The sequence below is a fragment of the Octopus sinensis genome, linkage group LG15 (assembly GCF_006345805.1).
Source record: "Octopus sinensis linkage group LG15, ASM634580v1, whole genome shotgun sequence".
NCBI lineage: Eukaryota > Metazoa > Mollusca > Cephalopoda > Octopoda > Octopodidae > Octopus > Octopus sinensis.
The window spans coordinates 55,714,090-55,737,224 of NC_043011.1; the positions used below are offsets into that span (position 1 = coordinate 55,714,090).

The following is a 23,135-nucleotide window of genomic DNA, read 5'->3' on the forward strand; positions in this document are numbered from 1 at the left end:
ACATCTGTTGTCTTTTCCACTCCTGTGTACATTGTCCAAGTTTCTGCCCCAAAGAGGACATTTGGCATAATATAACAGTTTACAGGCCTCAGTTTTAGATGCACTTCAAACTGTCCTCTTTATCATTGTCAATATTCTGTTAATACCAAACTAATGTAATCATCCATTCTACTGACTGAGCTGTCATCTCTCTAGACTTTTGCTTTGGCAGAATAAGCAGAACAATGAACCAAATATCTTGCAGTCTTTAGTAATATCTCTCTTTACATTCTGTGTTTGACTCCCCACCAAAGTCAACTTAGTTTTTTCATCCTTCCGAGGTCAGTAAAATGAAATTTTCCCTCAAGTTCTGGGATTCAAACTCTGTGCTGTTGTCTGTTGTCCAAGACTTGATTTTATTCAATTGCTGAAGCGTTTCTGGTTTTCAGAGTGTCTGGGTCTTCTGCTGATGTCACTGAAACTGGTTCCCGTTGACTGCAACCTTGTACCATTGCTGCTGTTGCTGGCAGACACCCTGTTGTCCCTGTTGAGTGCACACTTCACCCAGCAGTCGTTCCTCAGAGAAACTCACATGAAACAACTGAAGGCAAGTACAGCATTGATTGTGATGGTGATGACTAACAATACTAACATTGATTGTTTCTAACAGAGGCACAGGGGCAGGGATTTTGGTGAAGGTAGGCTTCATTGATTAAACTGACCCTGCAAGGATGAAATGCAAAGTTGAAATTGGCATTGTCAACATCATTGCTCCTGTCAGCACCATCATCATCAGCATTATCACTGTCATCTTGCTATAATTTCTGAGACATGTTCTAATAAATAAGAATAAAGTGTCTTCTCCAAGGACACACTACTCTTAACCAGCCTTTAATTGCACAACCAAACCACCTACCATTTAGCTAGTAAGGGAGCCTCTATGTGGTTGTTTAATTTGCTAGAAATAGTAGCCAAATCTCCAAACAGTGTTGCCTATTAAGACTTCCACTTTCTTTCTTAGAAGGACTCCGTGTTCACCTCTGTTCTGACTGAATTTCTGAGATGTTGAAGTTTGTATTTTCTATCCATGTGAGGGGCCCAAGCAGTTACACATGTTATCTCGCTGTCTATCACTGTCTCTCCTCCTCCTCCTCTTTTGTCTCTCTGTCTCTTTCTCTAGAGTAGATGTCTCCTCTGTCAACACCTGTTGATCAAATTGTCATCATCATCATCAGGTAAGGGATTTGCAAATTCGGTTCAGTGTCGGCGAAAATACCTTGTGGTGTTTAAGTTCTGGCTCTTTATATTCTGTGTTCAAATCCTGCCAAGGTTAGCTTTGATCCTCATATCTCCCCAGGGTTCATAAAGTACTAGTCAAGAACTGGGGGTGATTTTATGGCCATCTGCCTCTTGGATTTGCAGGCCTTGTGCCTTTTTAGAAATAATTGCCATCATCATTACCATCACCATTGTCATCATCGTTGTCATCACTGTCATTGTTGTTCTCATATTAACTGAAATAAAATTGGTGAAATTAATTCTTTATTTTGTTAGAAACTCATTTGAAGGTTGAATCCCTGTTGAAATATGTTTTTTTTTCTTTCTAGGTTTGTCAACTTGTCTTCATGCGCTTGTATTATCACAAAATGGCCAACCACCTTGATGGATGGCAAGAAGTGAAGAAAAGATTACATTCTTACTTTGCCAGTGAGTATAGGTTTTAATTGTTTAATTGCTGAGACATCTGGACACATTGAAACTCCAACGTCTAGCAGCTGACTTGGCAGACACCCATAAAATTATTAACCATCTTACAAACAATAACTCTGAGCACATTTTCAAACTCCACCTGTCTAACACCCGTGGACATGTTTACAAAGTCAGAAAACAGCACAGCTCCCATGACTTTCGGAAACATTTTTTCACACTAAGAGTTGCTGAAGCATGGAACAAACTGCCGGCATCAGTTGTTAGTTGTTGGAGCACTGCATCCTTCAAAACTTCCATGCTTCCTGAGATTCACGAACACTACACCTAATTTTCTCCACTCCATACACACACAAGCATGTATCTGACTCATACACTGTTCGCTTTCCAGACATTTGTACATTACTGCATATGCACTTTTTGACAAATTGTGGTGCACCTGAGCACTGTATACAATAATTTCATTATTATGTTACTGTATTGCTGACAGTAAATCACAGAAATCATCATCATCATGATTGTTCTTATGTCTACTTTTCTATGCTTGCATCAGTCTGACAAGAGTAGATTAGAACAGAATTTGCCACAGCTGGATGCCTTTCCTGTTATCACCCCCACCCCCTCATTAGAAGAAGACAAGGCCAGAGTAAATCACTTGAATAAATTAAATTTGAGTTAATTAGTGTCGATTAATGATGCTGATGTTGTTTGGCACATCTCAAAATATTGTGATTTAATCACTTTTGATTTGAATATTTTGAACTTCATCATCATCATTTAACGTCCGCTTTCCATGCTAGCATGGGTTGGACAATTTGACTGAGGTCTGGCGAACCAGACTCCAGTCTGATCTGGCAGAGTTTCTACAGCTGGATGCCCTTCCTAACATCAACCACTCCGAGAGTGTAGTGAGTGCTTTTACACGCCACCGGCACGAGGTCCAGTTTGGTGGTACTGGCAACAGCCACGCCCAAATGGTGCTTTTTACGTGCCACCTGCACAGGAGCCAGTCCAGCGGCACTGGCAATGACCTCGCTCGAATGTTTCACGTGCCACCAGCACAAGTGCTAGTAAGGCGACGCGGTAACGATCACGCCCGAATGGTGTGCTTAAACGTGACACTGGCACGAAGGCCAGCTTGTTGCTCTGGCAACGATCTCACTCGTGTCCATGAATACAATTATCTTCATGTCTATGTGTTTTGAACCAACCGAGATGAGACAACTTGTTTCCCTGGGGATAACTGAACAGACTGGATTGTTTTTACAGCCTTTCATTTGTTTAGATATACTTTTTATATTATTTCTCATAGATAAACCTGGAGGGACGGGAGTTGCAGGGAACTGTACCAGGTAGCCAAAAAGGAGGCTGGGCGGCAGGTATACATAGTCAACATGCCAGCGCCGCCTTGACTGGCTTCCGTGCCGGTGGCATGTAAAAAGCACCAACTGATCATGGCCGTTGCCAGCCTACCCTGGCACCTGTGCTGGTGGCACGTAAAAAGCATCCACTACACTCATGGAGTGGTTGGCGTTAGGAAGGGCATCCAGCTGTAGAAACACTGCCAGATCAAGATTGGAGCCTGGTGCAGCCTCCTGGCTTCCCAGACCCCGGTTGAACCGTCCAACCCATGCTAGCATGGAAAACAGACGTTAAACGATGATGATGATGATGATGATATCTGTGAATGGCAGTGCTTTCAAATAGCTACAACCCTCTGGTTGAAATTAGTAAAAATCTAGAAAAGTTTATTTTTGTTTCGTAAATAAACCTCTTTGACTACATATTTTTGTATGGCTTCCCCCCCACCTTTAAAAATTTAAAAAGTAATCATCTTTTATAGAACTGGTTAGTTTTAGAATTTTCCATGCTGGCATTGGTCATTTGACCAGATCAAATAAGCTACAAAGTTGCATTGTGACTTGGTTGGATGCTGCCCTTCTTAACACCAACTTGTTTACAGTGTGAACTGAGTATTTTGTTTTCATGTGACTGGTATATAAAATCCTAACCTTGCAGAATTCCATTTTCTTTCTGTCTTTCAAATTCCACTGCTTGGACCCATGCTCTATGACTGAGGCTCTCTCTCTCTCAAAAAAAAAGGATTCTTTTCATAAAATACGATTGAAAACAGTTTTACATCTAACTAGAATAAAAACCTCATATTTGTTAATGTGTGAATCATAGAGAAATGAGCCTCTGTCTGTTTGTTCCTTCTCAAGCTATGCCTGGCTCATAAGGGCCGGCTTCCCGGTTTCCTTGGCGTATAGGTTCCCCACCTGGACAGGACGCCGGTCCGTCACAGGTGAGCTGCAAGATGCAGGAGGAAAGAGTGAGAGAAAGTTGTGGCGAAAGAATCAGCAGAAGTTTGCCATTACCTTCTGCCGGAGCTGCGTGAAGCTTAGGTGTTTCGCTCATAAACACACACATCGTCCGGTCTGAGATTCGAGCCCGTGATCCCACGACCACAAGTCTGCTGCTCTAACCACTAGGCCATTTGCCTCCACGTCTGTCTGTGTCTCTGTCTGTCTGTCTCTCTCCCTCCCCTCTTTACTTTTGGAATTTTCCAAACAGATCTTTTCCTTTTCAGGCTTCTCTGATTTCGCCTCCTTCTACACCAAGCATCCAGATGCCCACTTGTTGTTCAGATTTATTATACAAGTTGCTGACATCATCTTGGTTGATGATGATCTTGAAAATGACACAAATTATGAGTTCTTTTCTCATAATTTCAAAACAGATTTACTCCCACCAGCTCTGGTAAATATCTTCTTTTGTGCTTTTTATTTAGTAATTTGCTTTGATGAAGATATTGATTGCCCTTTCAATAAAATTAACAGGAATAATAACTTAATAATCTTGTTGCTTCGACACCTGTTTGTATACTAATGTCTTTGTCTAATCACAACTGTAAATGTTACAGATCTATTCTCAGAAATAAATACCTATGGCAAGTCGTAAATTATTTTAGTTTTAGTTTAGCTGAATTCCTTTCATTCCTGATGACGTATCAGGAAATGAGATCTCTTCATCCAACATAGTTGCCAGCCTTGTTACAAGCCTGATCCCCAGACACAATCCATATCGGTCAGTTCCTTCTCCACAATCCTCAACCAGCTCTTGAGCAATTTGCTTCACTTCCTTTGTGTCTTGCCCACCTCTTGCTTTCACTTGAAAGACTCTTTCTCCACTCATTTTGTAGACACGTGTAGAATGGGGCTGAGTAGCTTCTGTCGTTTGACACTGAGGATATTCTGTAGAATCCCCAGCCCAGCTGGAGCCATGACTTCTCCCGTCATGATGTGGTCATTTCAATACATATTTAGTATGTTTCTAAGGCAATGTCTGTGAAAGACATCTACATTTTTATAGACTCTGCTGGTCTTTTGCCGTGTCTTGCAGGCATAAGTTACCATTAATGTAATAATCATTGTTCAGGTGATGAGCATGCCAAGCAAAGTGCTTTACAACATTTTGTCTGTCTTTATGTTCTGAGTTCAAATTCCGCCAAGGTCAACTTTGCCTTTCAGCCTTTTGGGGTTGACAAAATAAGTACCAGTCATGCACTGGGGTTGATGTAATTGACTTATCCCCTCCCCTGAAATTGCTGGCCTTGTGCCAAAATTTGAAATCCATGTGACAATCAATGTATAGAGATGGGATTTTGTGTCTTGTTTGCTGAAGGAATCAGACAATAGAGGCTTAATTAATTTGAATTTAGAATATGAATGCCATTTATGTGTTGCAGGCTTTGCTCTTGAAATAACTGTTAAATCTTCCTTAATTCAAACAGGAACTGCTAAATTAGACTGAATACCATCTCCCCCCCTCACTACCATTCTTTGTATTCTTGGCATAATCCATTTACAGTATTTCGTTTTTGGATTTGGTTTGCAAGATTCTTTATATGAGTTCCTGTGTTGAAGCATATTCTGTTGTGTCTGGGGAGAGTCATTTTCTTTTTGTGCCTTATTATTTAACACACTCACTGGTAAAATTTCCACTTTTTTTTCTTTTTTTATTGTCCTAAAACTATTGAAGAGGTTGCAGTACATAACGAAATTTTAGGACAATAAAAATAAGAAAAAAGTGGAAAATTTACCGGTGAGTGTGTTACATAATAAGGCACAAAAAGAAAATGACTTCCCAGACACAACAAACCATTTACAGTAGTCAACCAGTTATGAAGCAGTGGTTATCTCCCTTGAATAACTGTCTGCTAGAAGTTGTCACATGTTAGAAACATGTTGCCCATGGAATCAGGTGGCTTCTTGAAGACAGTCTGATGATGGTTGAAGAAATAACTGATTGAAATATTGTCATAATGCTTAAAAACCAACTTAGGAACATATGTCCAAATATGTTCCTTGAACATAAAAACCTATTTAAAGGATTTATTAGAATGGTTGGCTGCTGTTTTAGCAGGGAAAAGGGTGGGGAGTGGTTTGCTATTACTGTTGTTGTTGTTGGTGGTGGTGGTGGTGGTGAACAGCGGTGGTAACAATTGTGCCTTGAATTTGTCTATTTCAGCTGAGTAAGGTCGAAAGCGATTCACCTCCCCCTGAAATCTCTTGTCCCTCCCGTCACAGTTCATGGGTGAGTAAGAGCATGCATGAACTTAGTGCTCCTTTATGGCATGCCTTAAATGTTTGGAAATACCAAACATTGTGTTCCGGGGATGGAATGATCAGAGATACAATGAACAAGAAGGAACTGTATTTTGTTGACTCTCTTTCCTCGTTGATACAATGCACTTTTAATCTGGACACAGCTTCTTGGTAAGTCTGGCCTTAATCATTTCTATAAAGACGTCTGATCTGTTACATGCTGAACTTCAAGTAGATATAAGCCTTTACAACATGTATTTCATCTCTCTCTCTCTCTCTCTATATATATATATATAAACGACAAAATGTCTGTGTGTGTGTGTGTGTATCCTTTTATACAAATCCACAGTTTTTCAGTTAGAGGGCTCACACTTTCTATGGTCATTCAAAACCGTCCAAGGGTGGTCGTGCACATCTTTACATTTCCCCAGTCAACCCGCAAAGCCATTAAAAAGTCAATAAAAGTGACTTTTTTGTGAATTTTCTATCCAAAACCCAATCAAAATGCCTGAAACTTGATACGCCAATTGAATGCCAGCTAGCTGTATGTGATTGGTCGGAGATTTGGACAGTACTCGTGTGTATGTGTGCACGCACGCAGCTGTATATGCATGCAGTAGCACTATGACCTGGCAACGCTGGGTCATAGTTCTAGTAGCCAGATATTTCTTGCCAAGAACATTTGGCTATAAGGAGTATCTGATTAAATAAAGTACTGTGCTTTCAATTGATAAGTCTTCACTTCAGATTTACGACAGACATTTCATTGTGTGTTTTATTAATGGACTTAATTCTGTTTGTTGACAATAAGTACCAGATCTTATTGGAATGCTACATCTGTTAGACTTCACATGAGCTTTATGAATTGAAATAAGTGTTAAGCAGCAGCCCTTGGAACCTCTTGGGACTATGGAGGCATTTACTGAAGTATTTTATAACCAAATGTAAGAACTTCAATACAAGAAGAGAGACTATAGATGTTAATGCTAGAGTCTGTTAGAGTTTTGATGGCTCTGAGGAAGCTATAAGATGTTGCATAGGCACTCAGCTGAAACAGCTGTGAGCCAATGAAGTTGATTATGTAATTCGCGTTTCCTTCTCATTCAATAACACACACACACACATAATATGCTTCTCTACAGTTTCCACCAAATTCACTCCCAAAGTGTTGCTTGACCCAACACTATAGAAGAAGATACTTGCCCTAGGTTTCATGCAGTGGAAACCATGTGGTTGCATATATCATCATTTGACAACCACTTTTCCATGCTTGAATAGGTTAGACAGCAGTTTACTTGAGGCAGATTTTTTATGACTGGATGCCCTACCTGTTGCCAACCATCACATTTTTATGACAGGCTTCTTTCAGTTTCCATCTATCAAATCCACTCACTATAACTCAGCATTGTCTGTATGGCAGACTTAAAATCCAACCAATTTCATTTCTCTTCAATAATAAAAAAAAAAAATTAATAATGAAATTATTGTATATAGTGCTCAGGTGCACCACAACTTGTCAAGAGTGCATATAAAGCATATGCAGTAATGTACAAATGTCTGGAAAGCGAACAGTGTATGAGTCAGATACATGCTTGTGTGTGTATGGAGGGGAGAAAATCAGGTGTAGTGTTGGAGAATCTCAGGAAGCATGGAAGTTTTGAAGGATGCAGTGCTCCGACAACTGACAACTGATGCTGGCAGTTTGTTCCATGCTTCAGCAACTCTCAGCGTGAAAAAATGTTTCTGAAAGTCATGGGAGCTGTGCTGTTTTCTGACTTGGTAAACATGTCCACGGGTGTTAGACGGGTGGAGTTTGAAAAGGTGCTCAGAGTTATTGTTTGTAAGATGGTTAATAATTTTATGGGTGTCTATTTGAAGTTTATAAATATTCTTTTTTCTTTTTCTTCATTTCTACAGCTGGGTCGACTACGTTGTTGCCTTAAACGTGTTAGCTGAAGCAGCAAAGAGGAACTTCACAGTTCTAAGTATCCTTCAATATTTAGCATTTTGTAGCATATGTAAAAATGGTTGGCAAAATACGAGAGAAGATGGTTCCCAAAGACACTCAGCAGGTTGTTGCTTTGTTCTCTTCTCATTTTCTTCTAATTGTTTTTTTACCATTTACTTTTATTTATAGTTGAAACATAGAGAACTAATTCGTTATGCAACTGTTATTGTTTATCACAAGGATTTGGTGCCAAACGAACAGTGATGAATGAATTATCTCTTTGTAAATGGAATGAATGATAGATTCAGTGACACTAAACTTGTGGCCCAGCAGCAGGAGGCGCAATGGCCCAGTGGTTAGGGCAGCGGACTCGCAGTCAGAGGATCGCGGTTTCGATTCCCAGACCGGGCGTTGTGTGTGTTGATTGAGCGAAAACACCTAAAGCTCCATGAGGCTCTGGCAGGGGGTGGTGGCGACCCCTGTTGAACACTTTCGTTCCAACTTTCTCTCACTCTTTCTTCCTGTTTTTTGTCCCCGACTTCCTATGCAACCGCTGAGCCTTGATGTGCATTCATCCCGCTGTCGATGCTCTCGGTGTCGGGGGTTGACCTGCTTTCTCTTCTGCGGGTCTTACGAATAGCAAAGGACCACATTTCGGACTTCTCTCATTTTGTGAGCTCTGGGACGAAGACTGTTCGTGCAACAGCAACAGCAGCAAAGTTCCCATCTTCTCATATCTTCTTGATCCTCTCCGTCTTTTTCTGTAGAGAATAAACTTGTCTGCATCATTTGTTTGGATGAGACGCTTTTGCGTTGTTTCACTTCACTGGTCCCATGTTGATGGGTTTCAGAACAAACCCATATAGAAAAAAAAAGAAAAATGCAGCCTCGCAGCACGGTGACGTAAGCACGTGATAACCGGTGCCTTCTGGGTAACTGGACATTGCGAGTGGTTGCTGGGGGTGATTGAACAACCCTTAGTTCTAAAGCTAAACCCTGAAATGGAATGCTAAACATCAACACTTCCTAAATCTCAGATCCAGAGTTAATCTGGTTTTTGTTGATTTCATTCTTAGGATTTGAAGACAGAAATCAAGTTAAAACCAAAGAACCGAAAGAAACGGAGAATGATTTTAAACGTATTTCACATGGAACATCACAGAGTTGGTAAGCTTATTTCTAATCCAGGGATCAAGTTTAGGATAATCGAGTATTAAATCTGATGGCTGTCAGTCCTGTAGGTCATGGATTAAACTTCATCATCATTGTTTAACGTCCGCTTTCCATGCTAGCATGGGTTGGACAACTGACTGTGGGCTGGTGAACCAGATGGCTGCACCAGGCCCCAATCTTGATTTGGCAGAGTTTCTACAGCTGGATGCCCTTCCTAACGCCAACCACTCCGAGAGTGTTGTGGGTGCTTTTACATGCCACCGGCACGAGGCCAGTCAGGCAGTACTGGCAACGACCTCGCTCGAATCTATTACACATGCCACTGGCACAGGTGCCAGTAAGGCGATGCTGGTAACCATCACGCTTGAATTGCCTTTTACGTGCCACCGGCACAGAGGCCAGATAGTCACTCTGGCAATGATCATGCTTGGATGGTACTCTTCAAGGCACTCTTCAACGCTGGTAACGATCACGCTCGAATGGTGCCTTTTAAGTGCCACTGGCACAGAAGCTGGTTAGCTGGTGTGTCAGTGATCACACTCGTATGGTGCTCTTTGCACCCCGTTAGCATGGACACCGTTTCATATATTGTATTCAGGGAAATTACAAGTGTTGCTCAAGCTTATGAAGGGAACTTTATATTGTTGGTCAACCTGCAAGACATAGGAGCTAATTCTCCCTCAGAACCTACTATTCTGAAAGAATACACTGAATGATGTTCCAGATATCCCTAAAATAAACAGTGATGGTCATGTTCAGAACACCATTTTGTAAATGTTTGCTCAGTCCAAGTTGATTTAGAGCTAAACAAGTGTTGACTCCTCTCACTGCCATTGTAGATGTGTAGCAGAGTGTGTGGGATGCAGCAGAAGTGGAAGGAGACCTTGGTGAAGGAAAGGGGACGGAAGTGTGGGAGTTTCTTCAGGGTCTTCACTTTAATATCCTTTGATTTAACTGTTTGAAGTTTTATGTTGATTTTTCTTTGCATTCTATGATGTGGGAGCTGTTTACACCGCTTGCATGACAGTGGCACTTGTTTACAGCTACCACACAATGTCAAAGTACACACACGTACACAACGGACTTTCAGTTCTACCAAATCCACTCACGAGGCTGCCTTTTGCTGGCTTGGGGCAATAATAGAAGACATTTGCCCAAAGTGCCGTGCAGTGGGATTGAACCTGAAACCATGTGATTGGGAAGCCGGCTTCTTAATCACACAGCCATGCCTGCTGCTCTAAATGTAAAGTTGTTATGTTATGAGGTGGGCAAAGAGGACTCTTTCAAAATTGATATTTTGGCTGAGAAAGAAAAAAATGTCTGAAGAGGAAGAGAGAAACATTGAAGTTGTCTATTCAAATTGTGATGAGTTATGAGAGATTTTGAAAAGCATTTTCAAAAAGTTTAGTTTCTTTTATAATTTTATAGGCGTAGGAGTGGCTGTGTGGTAAGTAGCTTGCTTACCAACCACATGGTTCCGGGTTCAGTCCCACTACATGGCACCTTGGGCAAGTGTCTTCTACTATAGCCTCGGGCCGACCAAAGCCTTGTGAGTGGATTTGGTAGACGGAAACTGAAAGAAGCCTGTCGTATATATATGTGTATGTGTGTGTGTGTATGTTTGTGTATCTGTGTTTGTCCCCACCCCCCAACATCTCTTGACAATTGATGCTGGTGTGTTTACATCCCCGTAACTTAGCGGTTCAGCATGAGAGACCGATAGAATAAGTACTAGGCTTACAAAGAATAAGTCCTGGGGTCGGTTTGCTCGACTAAAGGCGGTGCTCCAGCATGGCCACAGTCACATGACTGAAACAAGTAAAAGAGTAATTATTAAAAAAAAATTAGGCCGTAATATCATTAAAAACTTAAAAAGTAAATACCAGTGAGGCATCACCACCACCACCACCTCCATCATCATCATCATCTCAGCTCATCTCATTTATTCCGTTGTGTTTCTGTCCAACCTTTTACAACTCCAAACACTCACAGGACAAACTTTTATTTTATTAGCTTCTACAAAAGAAACGAAATCTTTGGTGATTCGAAGGAATCTGATAACAAGGTAAGTCCTCTGCAGAAATGGTCACTTTTTGCTTCTAGGAAAAGTATGACAAAGTTCAAATCCTTTGACATATTTTTATCAGCACTTTTTTCATTCATTTATTCTCTTTTTGTTAATGAGTTGTTTTGTGTCATTAACTTCCCAATTAGGACATCTCACTCACTGCAGCCATCATACACTGGTGAATGTGACTTGGGAGCAGTTATCAGGCTTTCACTTATTGTTTTGAATGGCTGGAGGGAGAGACAGGACTGCACCAGCAGTTAGAGTACAATATTGTACATCTAATTAGTGATCCCTTCTCCACTACTTTGGTTAGGAAGGTAAAGTCTATATTTTACTGATGAAATCCAATAACACTGAAACATGCATGAAGTTATCTCCTGTATTTGTCAGAGTCGTGAAAATAACATGAGACACTCACGGAGTGGTTGGCATTAGGAAGGGCATCCAGCCGTAGAAACACTGCCAGATTTGACTGGGCCTGATGAAGCCTTCTGGCTTCACAGACCCCAGTAGAACCGTCTAACCCATGCTAGCATGGAAAACGGACACTAAACGATGATGATGATGATGATTGATGGATAAAATATTTTTCTTACTGCCACATAATCATGTTTGGCATTACCCAAAGATACAATATGGTGCCATTGCCAGAATGTGAGCATGAAAGCCATTTAGAGGCCCAATCATCATTTCTTTGATCAATGTAATTCTAGCTCTTGTGGTAAAATATAATTATTTCCATCATCAATTATTGTTATTGCATTTAAAATTATTTCTTGCTTCACTGCTTTGGAGTTGGCAGGAATCAAAGACTGATTGACTAAACAACTTTACAATATTTCGTTTTATGTCTCTCGGTCATGAATTTATAGTTTGATGATTTGTTTTCGCCTTTTATCCTTTCACAGTCGATAAAACAAGCATTAATCATGGAGTGGACGTGACTCGGTTCACTGCACTCTTTCCCAGCAAGTTTTCGCTTGTGTTTCCATTCTTGGAAATCAGTTTATTGATTTTTGTCTTCTCTTCAGTGGCAAAACGACAGCAAATGGTATCACGCCAAACTGAGTGCCTTGCCATAGTTGAGTTACCATTAATGTATCTGAGGCAGTAAGCATTAATTAAACACGTTAATTAGAAATGATTGTTGTGCAGTGATGAAAATACTTTATTAGTCAACAACTGATATCGTTTTAACTATTTTGTCAAATGGAGGAAACGACTGAAGACTGTTTCTGCCTCATCAGATGTCTTCTGTAAAACAGACTTTGCTGTACATGTTGAAATAACGATGCAGGACTCACTAATTAGTATTGTACTTTAATTGGCATAAATAATTCACAACAGTTTAGTGAATAAATGTCTCAGGGACGTCATCAGCATGAAACATAATAGTGAAATTAATATTTAATGCTGTGAGCATTTTAGTTTTGTCCCACTACATTTTGGGTTCAAATCTAGCTGGAATTGACTAAATAAATTAAGTCCCAGTTCTGCTGGTAAACTGAATCTGTTGCCAGGTCCTTGTGTGCCTTAAGTCAAAGTGTAACCTGTTGCATACCTTCAGGACTGAAGGAAAGGGTCATGGCCGTTATCCTTCCACTTTTGATTAAAATAAAGTAAAACAAATTTACAGAGGGAAGATTTTACCTATTTGGTCCTCTATTGCCATTATATAAGTGTGAAAAGTGGAAGAACTTTAAGGGACAGCATTATAGTGGAGTAGGGAGGAGAAAAAGGGATTAAAGAACAAAATATATATTCCTGATGCTTAGGTATAAAAACACTGGTCAACAAAATTAAACGTATTGTACTCATTATGGATGCAAACCAACTTTTTTAGGCTAATTTTTCCTGCTAATTTCAAAATTTTACTCCATTTAAATGCAGCATGTATCAGTTTTTCAGTAGATACATGCAAATATTTACATGTTTGTAGATATGAAATCATTAACGTAATAAATAAGGAATATTATTTTTTAGAAAGTAAATGAGTTTATTGAGTTAAAAACCATCACTATCATTCTACAAAGAGTGAATACACAAAAAATGGTTCAGACAAAACTGATAAAGTTAGAATGACAGAGTTAGAAACATTGTGATTTGGATTTCCTGTGGTGTTCCTGATCTGGTTGATCATGGTAAAGCATCCAGCAGTAGTCAACCAGCATACTGTCATTCCAGAAGCCTTGGTACCGTTTCTCCATTGCACTAATGTCCTGGTGAAATCTTTTGCCATATTCATCAGACACTGCTCCAAGGTTATCTGCAAAGAAATCCAGATGGGAGTCCAAGAAATGAACTTTCAGTGACATGCGACAACCCATTGCTGTGTAACATTTCAGAAGATTCTTGATGCCATCCTTGTCCATTGCCTTCTTGTTGCCCAAGAAATTCTCACAGATCCAGTTGAAAGCATTTCAGGCAGGCAGTTCCAGTTCATCCAGTGTTGTCTTGAAGTTGACATCTTTGAGTACTTCTCTAATTTGAGGTCTGACAAAGGTCCCCTCTTTCAACTTCACCTGTATGATTTTAGGAAACATTTCTACCATAAACTCAAAAACCTCTGACATTTCTCTTCCCTAGTGTCTTTACAAACTGTTTCATCAGTCCAAGCTGTTATGTGAAAAGGAGGCAAAAGGACATTACGTGGATCTACAAGAGGTGTATTCTCAATGCTAGACAGTCCTGGCTAGTATGAAGTTCTTGTCTGTCAGTTGCTTGACTATTCCATAGACACAAGAAACAACAGCATTTTGTGAAACCTGGTTGCATTCCCATTAACATTGCAATGACTTTTAAATCTCCACATATTTTCCATGAGTATCCTTCAGAGGCATGAAGTAAAAGTTCCATATTTTCATATGATTCATGAAGATGAATGGAGTGTGCAATAGGAATGGAGGGCTTCAAATTACCATTATGGAGAAGTACAGCTTTTAAACTTTGTTTTGAAGAGTCAATAAACAAATGCCACTCTACAGGATTATGATTTTGTAATGAATATTCAAAAAGTCCATCAATGTTACTGCAAAAGCAAAACGAGCCTTCAACAGAAAAATGCGTTTGTAGAACCACATTTCTCTGCTGAAAATAAGTTGTACGAACACCATGCTCTAGCGGATACTTCTCCTTCAGTCTTGATGCCAACAGTTCTGCTTTATCTTTTGAGAGAGATAGGTCCCTGATAAGGTCATTCAGTTCAGCTTGGAAAAATTTCTGAGGTTCAAAGGTATCGTCATCAGCCACATAATCTTCCTCAGCAGCACTATCGTGACAGTCAGCGTCATCATCTGATGGAATTGGAATTTGCAGACTTCCATTGTGAGGCACAGGTCTCATTGCAGAATCCAAATTGGGAGACACAATTTTGTGTTTATTCTTCATAGAAATTCCTGTGACATTTACTTTGCAAAAATAACAGTCATTAAAATGGTCCTTCGGCTTCCTCCACATCATTGGAAGGGAAAAAGGCATGGACTTCTTCTTATTATTGAACCAGTCACATAAGTCATTTGAGCAAGCTGAGCAGATAAAATGTGGTTCCCATGACTTGTCCTGATCTCCAAGAAGACAGTCAAAGTATGGCTTATAAATCTTCTTGATCTCTGGTGTTTACGACAGGACAATTTGAGATGTTGAAATACCTATTTCATCAGAGAAAACTTGATTGGTTAATTTAAGATGATGAAATATTGCATCTGAACTATGCAGCAATGAATAATGTTTATTTTAATCGCTTGGCACCTGTGCCAGTGGCACGTAAAAAGCACCCATTACACTCTTGGAGTGGTTGGCCTTAGGAAAGGCATCCAGCTGCAGAATGGAGCCTGGTACAGCCTTCTGGCTTCCCAAACACCAGTTGAACCGTCCAACCCATGCTAGCATGGAAAATGGACGTTAAACGATGATGATGATGGTGTTTCCATGATATAAATGAAATACATACACATCATTAATTGGAATTTCTACATAACGAATGAGCTAAAACCAAAAAACTTTCTCATCTTGAAAACTGTGAGTGATTGTGAAAAAACTAATTGTATATTTAAAATCAGCATCAAAAGCTATACCACGTACATCTTAACATGCTTGATGAAAAATACTTGTTGACCAGTGAAAGTGGTGCTGGTGATGGTAGGTGACATATTTAGGATCACATTGTAAAAGAGTAGATATGGTAAATATATTGTTAGATAAATAAAATTAATGCTCCTGTTGCAGGTGTCTGCAGAAACGGAAGAATACGGTTTTGGTTTTTGGCCGTGGGACATCATCTTCATTTATACAGAGCTTCTTGGTGATGTTCTTCTAAATGGCAGTACTTCACACATTCAGAAGAGGGCACTTATGGGAGATAACTGCAAACTAATGGAGGAGTCTTGCTACAAAAGACAGCAACAATTTCAACTCAAGTCAGATTTAAACTTCCAAATTGACACCATTCATAATTTGTGTGGTGTCAGCCTGCTTGAACTCACTCACTTCAAATCTCCACATGAGATATCTATGGAATCCGGTAAACTGATGGCTTTCTTGGTTTAAAAAAAATGTTTTTATTTTATTTTAGACATTTGCACCGACAAATAAATATTATTGTTTAGGAATATTTCAGAAGAAACTTGAACTTGTTATATCTCTGTATATTCACTTGTCTCCTCAGTGTGTGTGTGTGTGTGCAATCACCTGATTAAGCCAACCTATTTTTCTCCATTTAGTGGACCCAGACTGCATCTTTCAGTTTGTTTTATTATCAAAGACAGTAGGGTGTGATTATGAGGCAATATGGCTGTTATTTCTACCACTTTGAGCCACTTCTTTGGGTTGTAAGAACTCTCAGTTGAGTCATAATGAAAATATAATATATATATATTTCTTTACTGCCCACAAGAGGCTAGACATAGAGGGGACAAACAAGGACAGACAAAGGGATTAAGTCGATTACATCGATCCCAGTGCGAAACTGGTACTTAATTTATCGACCCCGAAAGGGTGAAAGGCAAAGTCAACCTCGGCAGAATTTGAACTCAGACCGTAACGACAGACGAAATACGGCTACGCATTTCGCCCGGCGTGCTAATGGTTCTGCCAGCTCGCCGCCTATAATATATAGATGGAGAAATAACGAAAAGCTTATGGTAATAATTAAGCCTCATGCTTTTCGTCCCACCCTGAAGCTCAGCTAATATGGGAAGCAGTAAAACGGATAGTCATATTATTATCTCTCTATATATAAATAGCAAAATATCTGTCCGTGTGTGTGTGTGTGTGTGTGCATGTCCTTTATACAAATCCACAATTTTTCAGTTAGAGGGCTCGCACTTTCTATGGTCATTCAAAACCATCCAAGGGCGGTTGCGCACATCTTTACATTTCCCCAGTCACCCAACAAAACCATTAAAAAATCAATAGAAGTGACATTTTTGTGAATTTTCTATCCCAAACCCAATCAAAATGCCCAAAACTTGATACGCCAATTGAATGCCAGCTAGCTGTATGTGATTGGTCGGAGATTTGGACAGTACTCGCGTGTATGTGTGCATGCACTAGCACTATGACCCGGCATTGCCGGGTCACAGTGCTAGTTATTATCATTATTATTATTATTATAATATTTCTTTCTTATATCTCTTAGCAGATGAAGACAACTGGAACTGGAGAATACGCCTGGGAGCAATTCAGGCTCTGATGAGGGTCTACTATTGTTTGTTAGAGGAACCAACCAGAGAGGTCTTGTTAACAACGCTATGGACTATACTGCTGCAGGTGAACCAGACTGAACGGAATCCTTGTGTTTTGGAAGCGCTACATTCTAACTTTGTACGTTACCCTCATTTAGAATTTTTCTTCTTCTACAGAATTAGGGTAATGCACCACTCTGAAAGTAACACATCTGTTGTTAGCTAATGATCTTTAGAGGAAGTACTCAATACAAGCGTAAAGTAGAGTTGCTTATTTAGTCTGGTTGAGTTGCCTGTCACACCGGAGTTGCTCCTTTGGATAAGTCAGTCTGGGTCATTCTGACTTCTCAGAGGAAGCAGTTGCCCACTTTGGGAAATCCAGAGTAACTGACCATTGGTCTGATTTAAATAGACTCTGTGTGTGTGTGTGTGTGTGCATGCGTGCGTGTGTGTGTTGTGGCTATAAGAATTGTGTAAACAAGAAGGGAAAAATGAGTATTCAATTATTATCATTTAATGTCTGTTTTCCATGCTGGCATGGGTTGGACAGTTTGACTTGGAGCTGTCCAGAGTCCAATTGTCTGTTGTAACATGGTGTCTATGACTGGATGCCCTTCCTAATGCCAACCACTTAACAGAATGTGCTGGATGTTTTTTTACATGCTATTGGCATGGGTGCTTTTTATGTGGCATCGGCACCCTAAAGGACAAACCTGTATGTGGGGTAGACAGTGATTTTACTTAGCTTGATGTGTCTTATCAAGTACAGCAAATTTCCACAAGCCCCCCCCCCCCTGTCCCTTGTCATTTCCTCAGTGAGTTAGCTGTGACTATGTTCTATACAACAGTCAGCCGAATGTTGCAAACAAACACAGGAGAAAGGATGAAGATGGCGTTATGCATTGTTTATACCTGTCTGTTGTGTGTTTAAGAGACACCGAACACACACGCATGTATGCTATATGTATGTCAATTTTATTCTCTTTTGGAATAACCCTAACCCTGTGGTGAAGAAGGTTGTTTCCCAACCACAAGGTTTCAAATTCTGCCCCACTTTGTGCAAATGTCTTGTACCATGGCCCTAGGCCAACCATAGTTTTGTGAGTGGATTTGCTAGATGGAAACTAACAAAAGACTGTTAGGTGTGTGTGTATTATCATCATCATCGTTTAATATCCATTTTCCTTACTGGACGTTGGTAACTTCACTAGTGCCAGTGGCACAAAGTAATGCTCAGTACACATTGTAAAGTGGTTGGCATTTGGGAAAGGCATCCAGCTCAAGGAACCATGTGAAATCTGACTTGGAGGAGAATGTAACACTGTGGCTCATCAGGTCCCCTCAAACTGTCAAAGCCCTGCCAGCACAGAAATGGATGTTAAATGGTGATGTGTGTGCATTTGTCTTATCAGATGATGATTCTAAACAAGCTGTTATATAAGCGATGCTATTCTTTCCCAGTCTTCCATGTGAAACAGGTGATGGTTGGTGACAGGAAGAGCATCTAACTATAGGAAACCTGCCTCAACAAGTTCTGTCTGGTCTATGGAAGCATAAAAAATTAGACATGAAATGATGATGCTATACGTGTGTGTGTGTGTGTAAAAAGCACCAACCGATCATGGCCATTGCCAGCCTCCCCTGGCACCTGTGCTGGTGGCACGTAAAAAGCACCCACTACACTCACAGAGTGGTTGGCGTTAGGAAGGGCATCCAGCTGTAGAAACACTGCCAGATCAGACTGGAGCCTGGTGCAGCCCCCTGGCTTCCCAGACCCCAGTCGAACCATCCAACCCATGCTAGCATGGAAAACAGACGTTAAATGATGATGATGATGATATATATATATATATAGCTTAAATGTAATGCTGACTATTTTCTGGTGGTCTAATACTTAAGAAGTTATACAAACAGGATTGATTTGAAATAGAAATGCTAAAATAAGGAAGATGTCCATTATGGGAGTGAGGCTGGTGCATTGATCTATTCCTGTGGAAATTCTTTGCCCCAGTCACACACCTGACTCCAAGAATGGTTGATTTTTTTTTCCCTTTTTTTTTTTGAGTTGTTTGCTTTGAATTGATTTTGTCTTCATTTCTGTTGTTGATGCTCTTTGAATATTCTTCGTGTGTTGCAGTTTTATTCTACAAGGAAGACAGCCCTGTCTTTTAGGCAGACTTCACTCCATAACTTCATGTCACACATGGCTGACAACTTGGTCGAGATTTATTTACTAGAATCATGTGGCAGCAAGGAACAGCAGAAAGAACAAGAACAACATCAGCAACGACAACAACAACAACAACAACAAATCACAAACAGAAACAGTTTGACCCAGAAATTAAATGAGAACAAATTATCAATATTTGATCAAAGGAAATCCATTTTTCCTCCGAGGTGAAACCATAAATATTTTCATGCATTTAAAGTTTTACTTTAATGAGTTTTGTACAGCATGTTGAAATAAGCTCGTTAGAGCTGATCTCAGAGCACCATTTAATAACCATGTTGCCATGGCAATAGTTCTAAGTAAAGCAGGGAGTGTAGGAAGTAATTAGAACTTTAATGAAGCTGGTAGAACATGAAGACCTGCGATTGATCTGTTGTGGTTTAGACCCAGGTCGACCTAGAAAAAAACAGACCAGAGATCGAAAGTTATTCTGGCCATGGCAATCCTTGCCTTTCATTTCTGTCATCATGCATCTTGGACTATATAATTTCAATGTGCTCTTTTTTAAAGATTGTTGGATGTGATTTAAGGGAGATTTGGGTGCTGTTTCTAGGAGGCTGAGCATAAAGGTTCTTCATTGGTTCATATGACTGCTGTTAACTTGACTTATGATGTCCCCCAATGGATTATCCTCAATGGCTTATCCCCAATGGATTATCCTCATCCAGTTTTCTAGACATGATTTTATTCAATGTGGGATTTAGTTGATCCAACACAGATCTGACATTTACTGCAAAGAAATTTTGCCTTTTACCATTTCTGGGTCGATAAAAAGGTACCAACGTAGAGTTGTAGACCAGCAGAATTGTAAGAAGGAATCAGATGTCTTGTGGTATTTATTCCGGTTCTTTGTGTTTTTTATCAATTGAAATCCTACCATGACCTTCCTGGATGACAGACTTAATCTGTCTCCTGGTTTCACACCACCACTTGGCCCTGGGGTGAGGATGACTTTAGCAGAATCTGACCTGTTGCAGCTATCACAAGATTCAGTCTTTGTTGTTGTGTGATGGCTTGTATGACCCTGAGAGCTTTGCCAGGGCCTCCCATGCTGGACAGGTCAAAGAATAGAGGCCAGACTAATATGGATCATCTCTCCCCAGAAGTAAAAATGGGTTTTTAGAAAAAAGCCGAGTTATAGATGATTAAAAGTAATGCAAAAAGAGGACCTGGGAGAGGAAGGCTTTCTCCTCAGGGATAAGTTAGATCCTGACCTGATCCACAAGGGAGGTGGAAGAGAGGATGCCCTAAAAATTGCTGGAAATGGAATACAGAAGTAGAACTGCAAAAGCAGGGAACCAACTGGAGAACAGACCAGAGTTGAGAGGAGTGGAGACAGGTGACGAATGGCCTCTGTTCCGTAGACAGGGAAGGACATAAGTAACTCTGTTGCAAGGATTGAGGCCAAGTCTCAGGTTTCTCCCTCTCTTCCACCAGCCTTGGGGGCAAAAAAGGGGCCATGTGCCTTCTCTCTTGATTAAAAGATGTGTGTGTGTGTATACAAGGTGCACTTCAGAAGTTTTCAGACTTATTCAGGAGAGAGAGAGTTCTGAATTTCAAAGAAGTACAAACTCTAATCTTCAAAGTAGGATACTTTGACTTCAGTGCACTTGTTGTAGCACTCTGGCTATTTCATGAAAGTTCTCCAAAGTGAAGTGGGGGGGGTCCAGGACCCTTATCACAGCCTCCTTCAACTTCAAAATGACTGCCTCTGAGGTTCTCCACGGGGCCATGGGGAACAGCCAAAAGTCACTAGGGGCAAGGTCTGAACTCTAGAGAGGGTAAGGAACAGTTTTGATGGCCTTACCAACCAAGTGTGGCCGCTGCCAGCCTCCCCTGGCACCTGTGCCAGTGGCACGTAAAAAGCACCCACTACACTCACGGATTGGTTGGCGTTAGGAAGGGCATCCAGCTGTAGAAACATTGCCAGATCAGACTGGAGCCTGGTGCAGCCTCCTGGCTTCCCAGACCCCGGGCGAACTGTCCAACCCATGCTAGCACGGAAAACGGACATTAAACGATGATGATGATGAATATATATATAACTGAAATGGTATAGACAAAAGCTTTATGCTACAGTAGGAGGTGGGGTGTCCCAAAGAAAAGAGAAACTGAGGAAAACCTGGGAAAGAATGAAGTGTCAGGATGCTATGTCGAAGAGAAAAGATGACAACAAACTGAAGCCATTGGTGATTTGCAGTATGGTTGGCCTGTGTAATGTAATCTGTGTCAGGATGGAGAAGAGAGGTTCAAACCAAGGATGAAGACGATGAATGTGAACCTTGTTATTTGTCTAACGTTATTCTCATTTACTCTTTTACTTATTTCAGTCATTTGACTGTGGCCATGCTGGAGCATTGCCTTCAGTCGAGCAATTCGACCCCAGGACTTATTCTTTGTAAGCCTAGTACTTATTCTATCGGTCTCTTTTGCTGAACCACTAAGATACGGGGACATAAACACACTAGCATCGGTTGTCAAACGATGTTGGGGGAGGGGCAAACACAGACACATACATACACATATATATATACATATATACGACAGGCTTCTTTCAGTTTCCGTCTACCAAATCCACTCACAAGGCTTTGGTCGGCCCGAGGCTATAGTAGAAGACACTTGCTCAAGGTGCCATGTAGTGGGACTGAACCCAGAACCATGTGGTTGGTAAGCAAGCTACTTACCACACAGCCACCCCTACGCCTATATTATAAGAGAAAGTTATCAGAGCTAGAGGAGGAATATACGGTAGATATTCGCGACACAAAGATTTTCAATTATTTTCACAGAAGGAAAAATGTCCAGACAAGACGTTTCCAAAGTTACAGAACAAGAACATCTTTGAATTTACAAGAAGTCATAAAAGATCAGGTAATTTCATTAAATTCTTAAAAACATTAAAAAACACAAAGGTTATTTATTTACACCTGAAGCAGCTGGTATTAAACTAATAAAATCTTTAACCAGGTTCCTTGTATTTTAACTTGTCAGATTTTCAGTAAATTAGTATCATCTTGTTAAAGATAGTGTTAATGTATTTAATGCATGAAGCATTAAAAAAATAATTAGAAATACTTATATGGTAAAAATATTTCAATTATTTTGGCAAACATGGGAGACTACTCTGGGAATGTCTTGGTCTTATTATGACCTCATCAGTGAAATATAAACTTCACTATGCTTGCTGAGGTAGTGATGAGGGCATCTTTGATTGCTGGCACATCAAGTGGGGTTCCAAGTTGTAATTCTTGTAGGGTAAACTTAAACTCTTGGAGAATTAAAAGTGAGAAACTAGGAATACAATGTGGTTTAAAATTTGTGGTCAGTTTAACACCACCACCACCTTCCGACCCATAAATGTTTTTAACAGAGTCCACGGATCTTTTCGGTTTGAACGGCAGTTTTTTAAAATAATTTCTACATAACTAAACACTTTTAGACTTCGTATACTGGTAGAATGTATTTATAAAACATCTTTTTCTCTTGGCTTTATTGAGAAAATTCTATGGTTTGTAAGATATTTGTTGTTTTTTTTCTTCAATTTTTGCAATTTCAACCAATTAATGACATCTATTGAGGTGAAAACATTCTGTGCTGTATGAATATGTCCCTCGTTTAAGAAACAGATTGAGTTTATTTACATTTCTGAAGAAAAAAAGATACCCTTCCCCCACCCCTAACTCTAACCCTAAAACAGATTGAAATGCAATAGATCGATACTAGGGTCATAATTATGGGT

At 40.2% G+C, this 23,135-nt stretch overlaps 1 protein-coding gene across 7 annotated transcripts in view; it reads left to right on the plus strand.

Moving 5' to 3' along the window:
• Window positions 1–23,135, plus strand: part of LOC115219797 — a 99,821-nt gene that overhangs the window by 67,664 nt on the left and 9,022 nt on the right. For 6 of the 7 annotated variants that reach the window (XM_036509787.1, XM_036509783.1, XM_036509785.1 and 3 more), the window contains 11 exons: window positions 429–586; window positions 1,587–1,686; window positions 4,277–4,446; window positions 6,217–6,464; window positions 8,211–8,365; window positions 9,318–9,408; window positions 11,428–11,479; window positions 15,710–16,004; window positions 17,121–17,305; window positions 19,304–19,563; window positions 22,186–22,267. In XM_036509787.1, the coding sequence (XP_036365680.1) occupies window positions 429–586; window positions 1,587–1,686; window positions 4,277–4,446; window positions 6,217–6,464; window positions 8,211–8,365; window positions 9,318–9,408; window positions 11,428–11,479; window positions 15,710–16,004; window positions 17,121–17,305; window positions 19,304–19,563; window positions 22,186–22,267 (1,796 nt within the window). The remainder of the gene's footprint in view (window positions 1–428; window positions 587–1,586; window positions 1,687–4,276; window positions 4,447–6,216; window positions 6,465–8,210; window positions 8,366–9,317; window positions 9,409–11,427; window positions 11,480–15,709; window positions 16,005–17,120; window positions 17,306–19,303; window positions 19,564–22,185; window positions 22,268–23,135) is intronic. The other variant, XM_036509786.1, reaches the window with a different exon arrangement.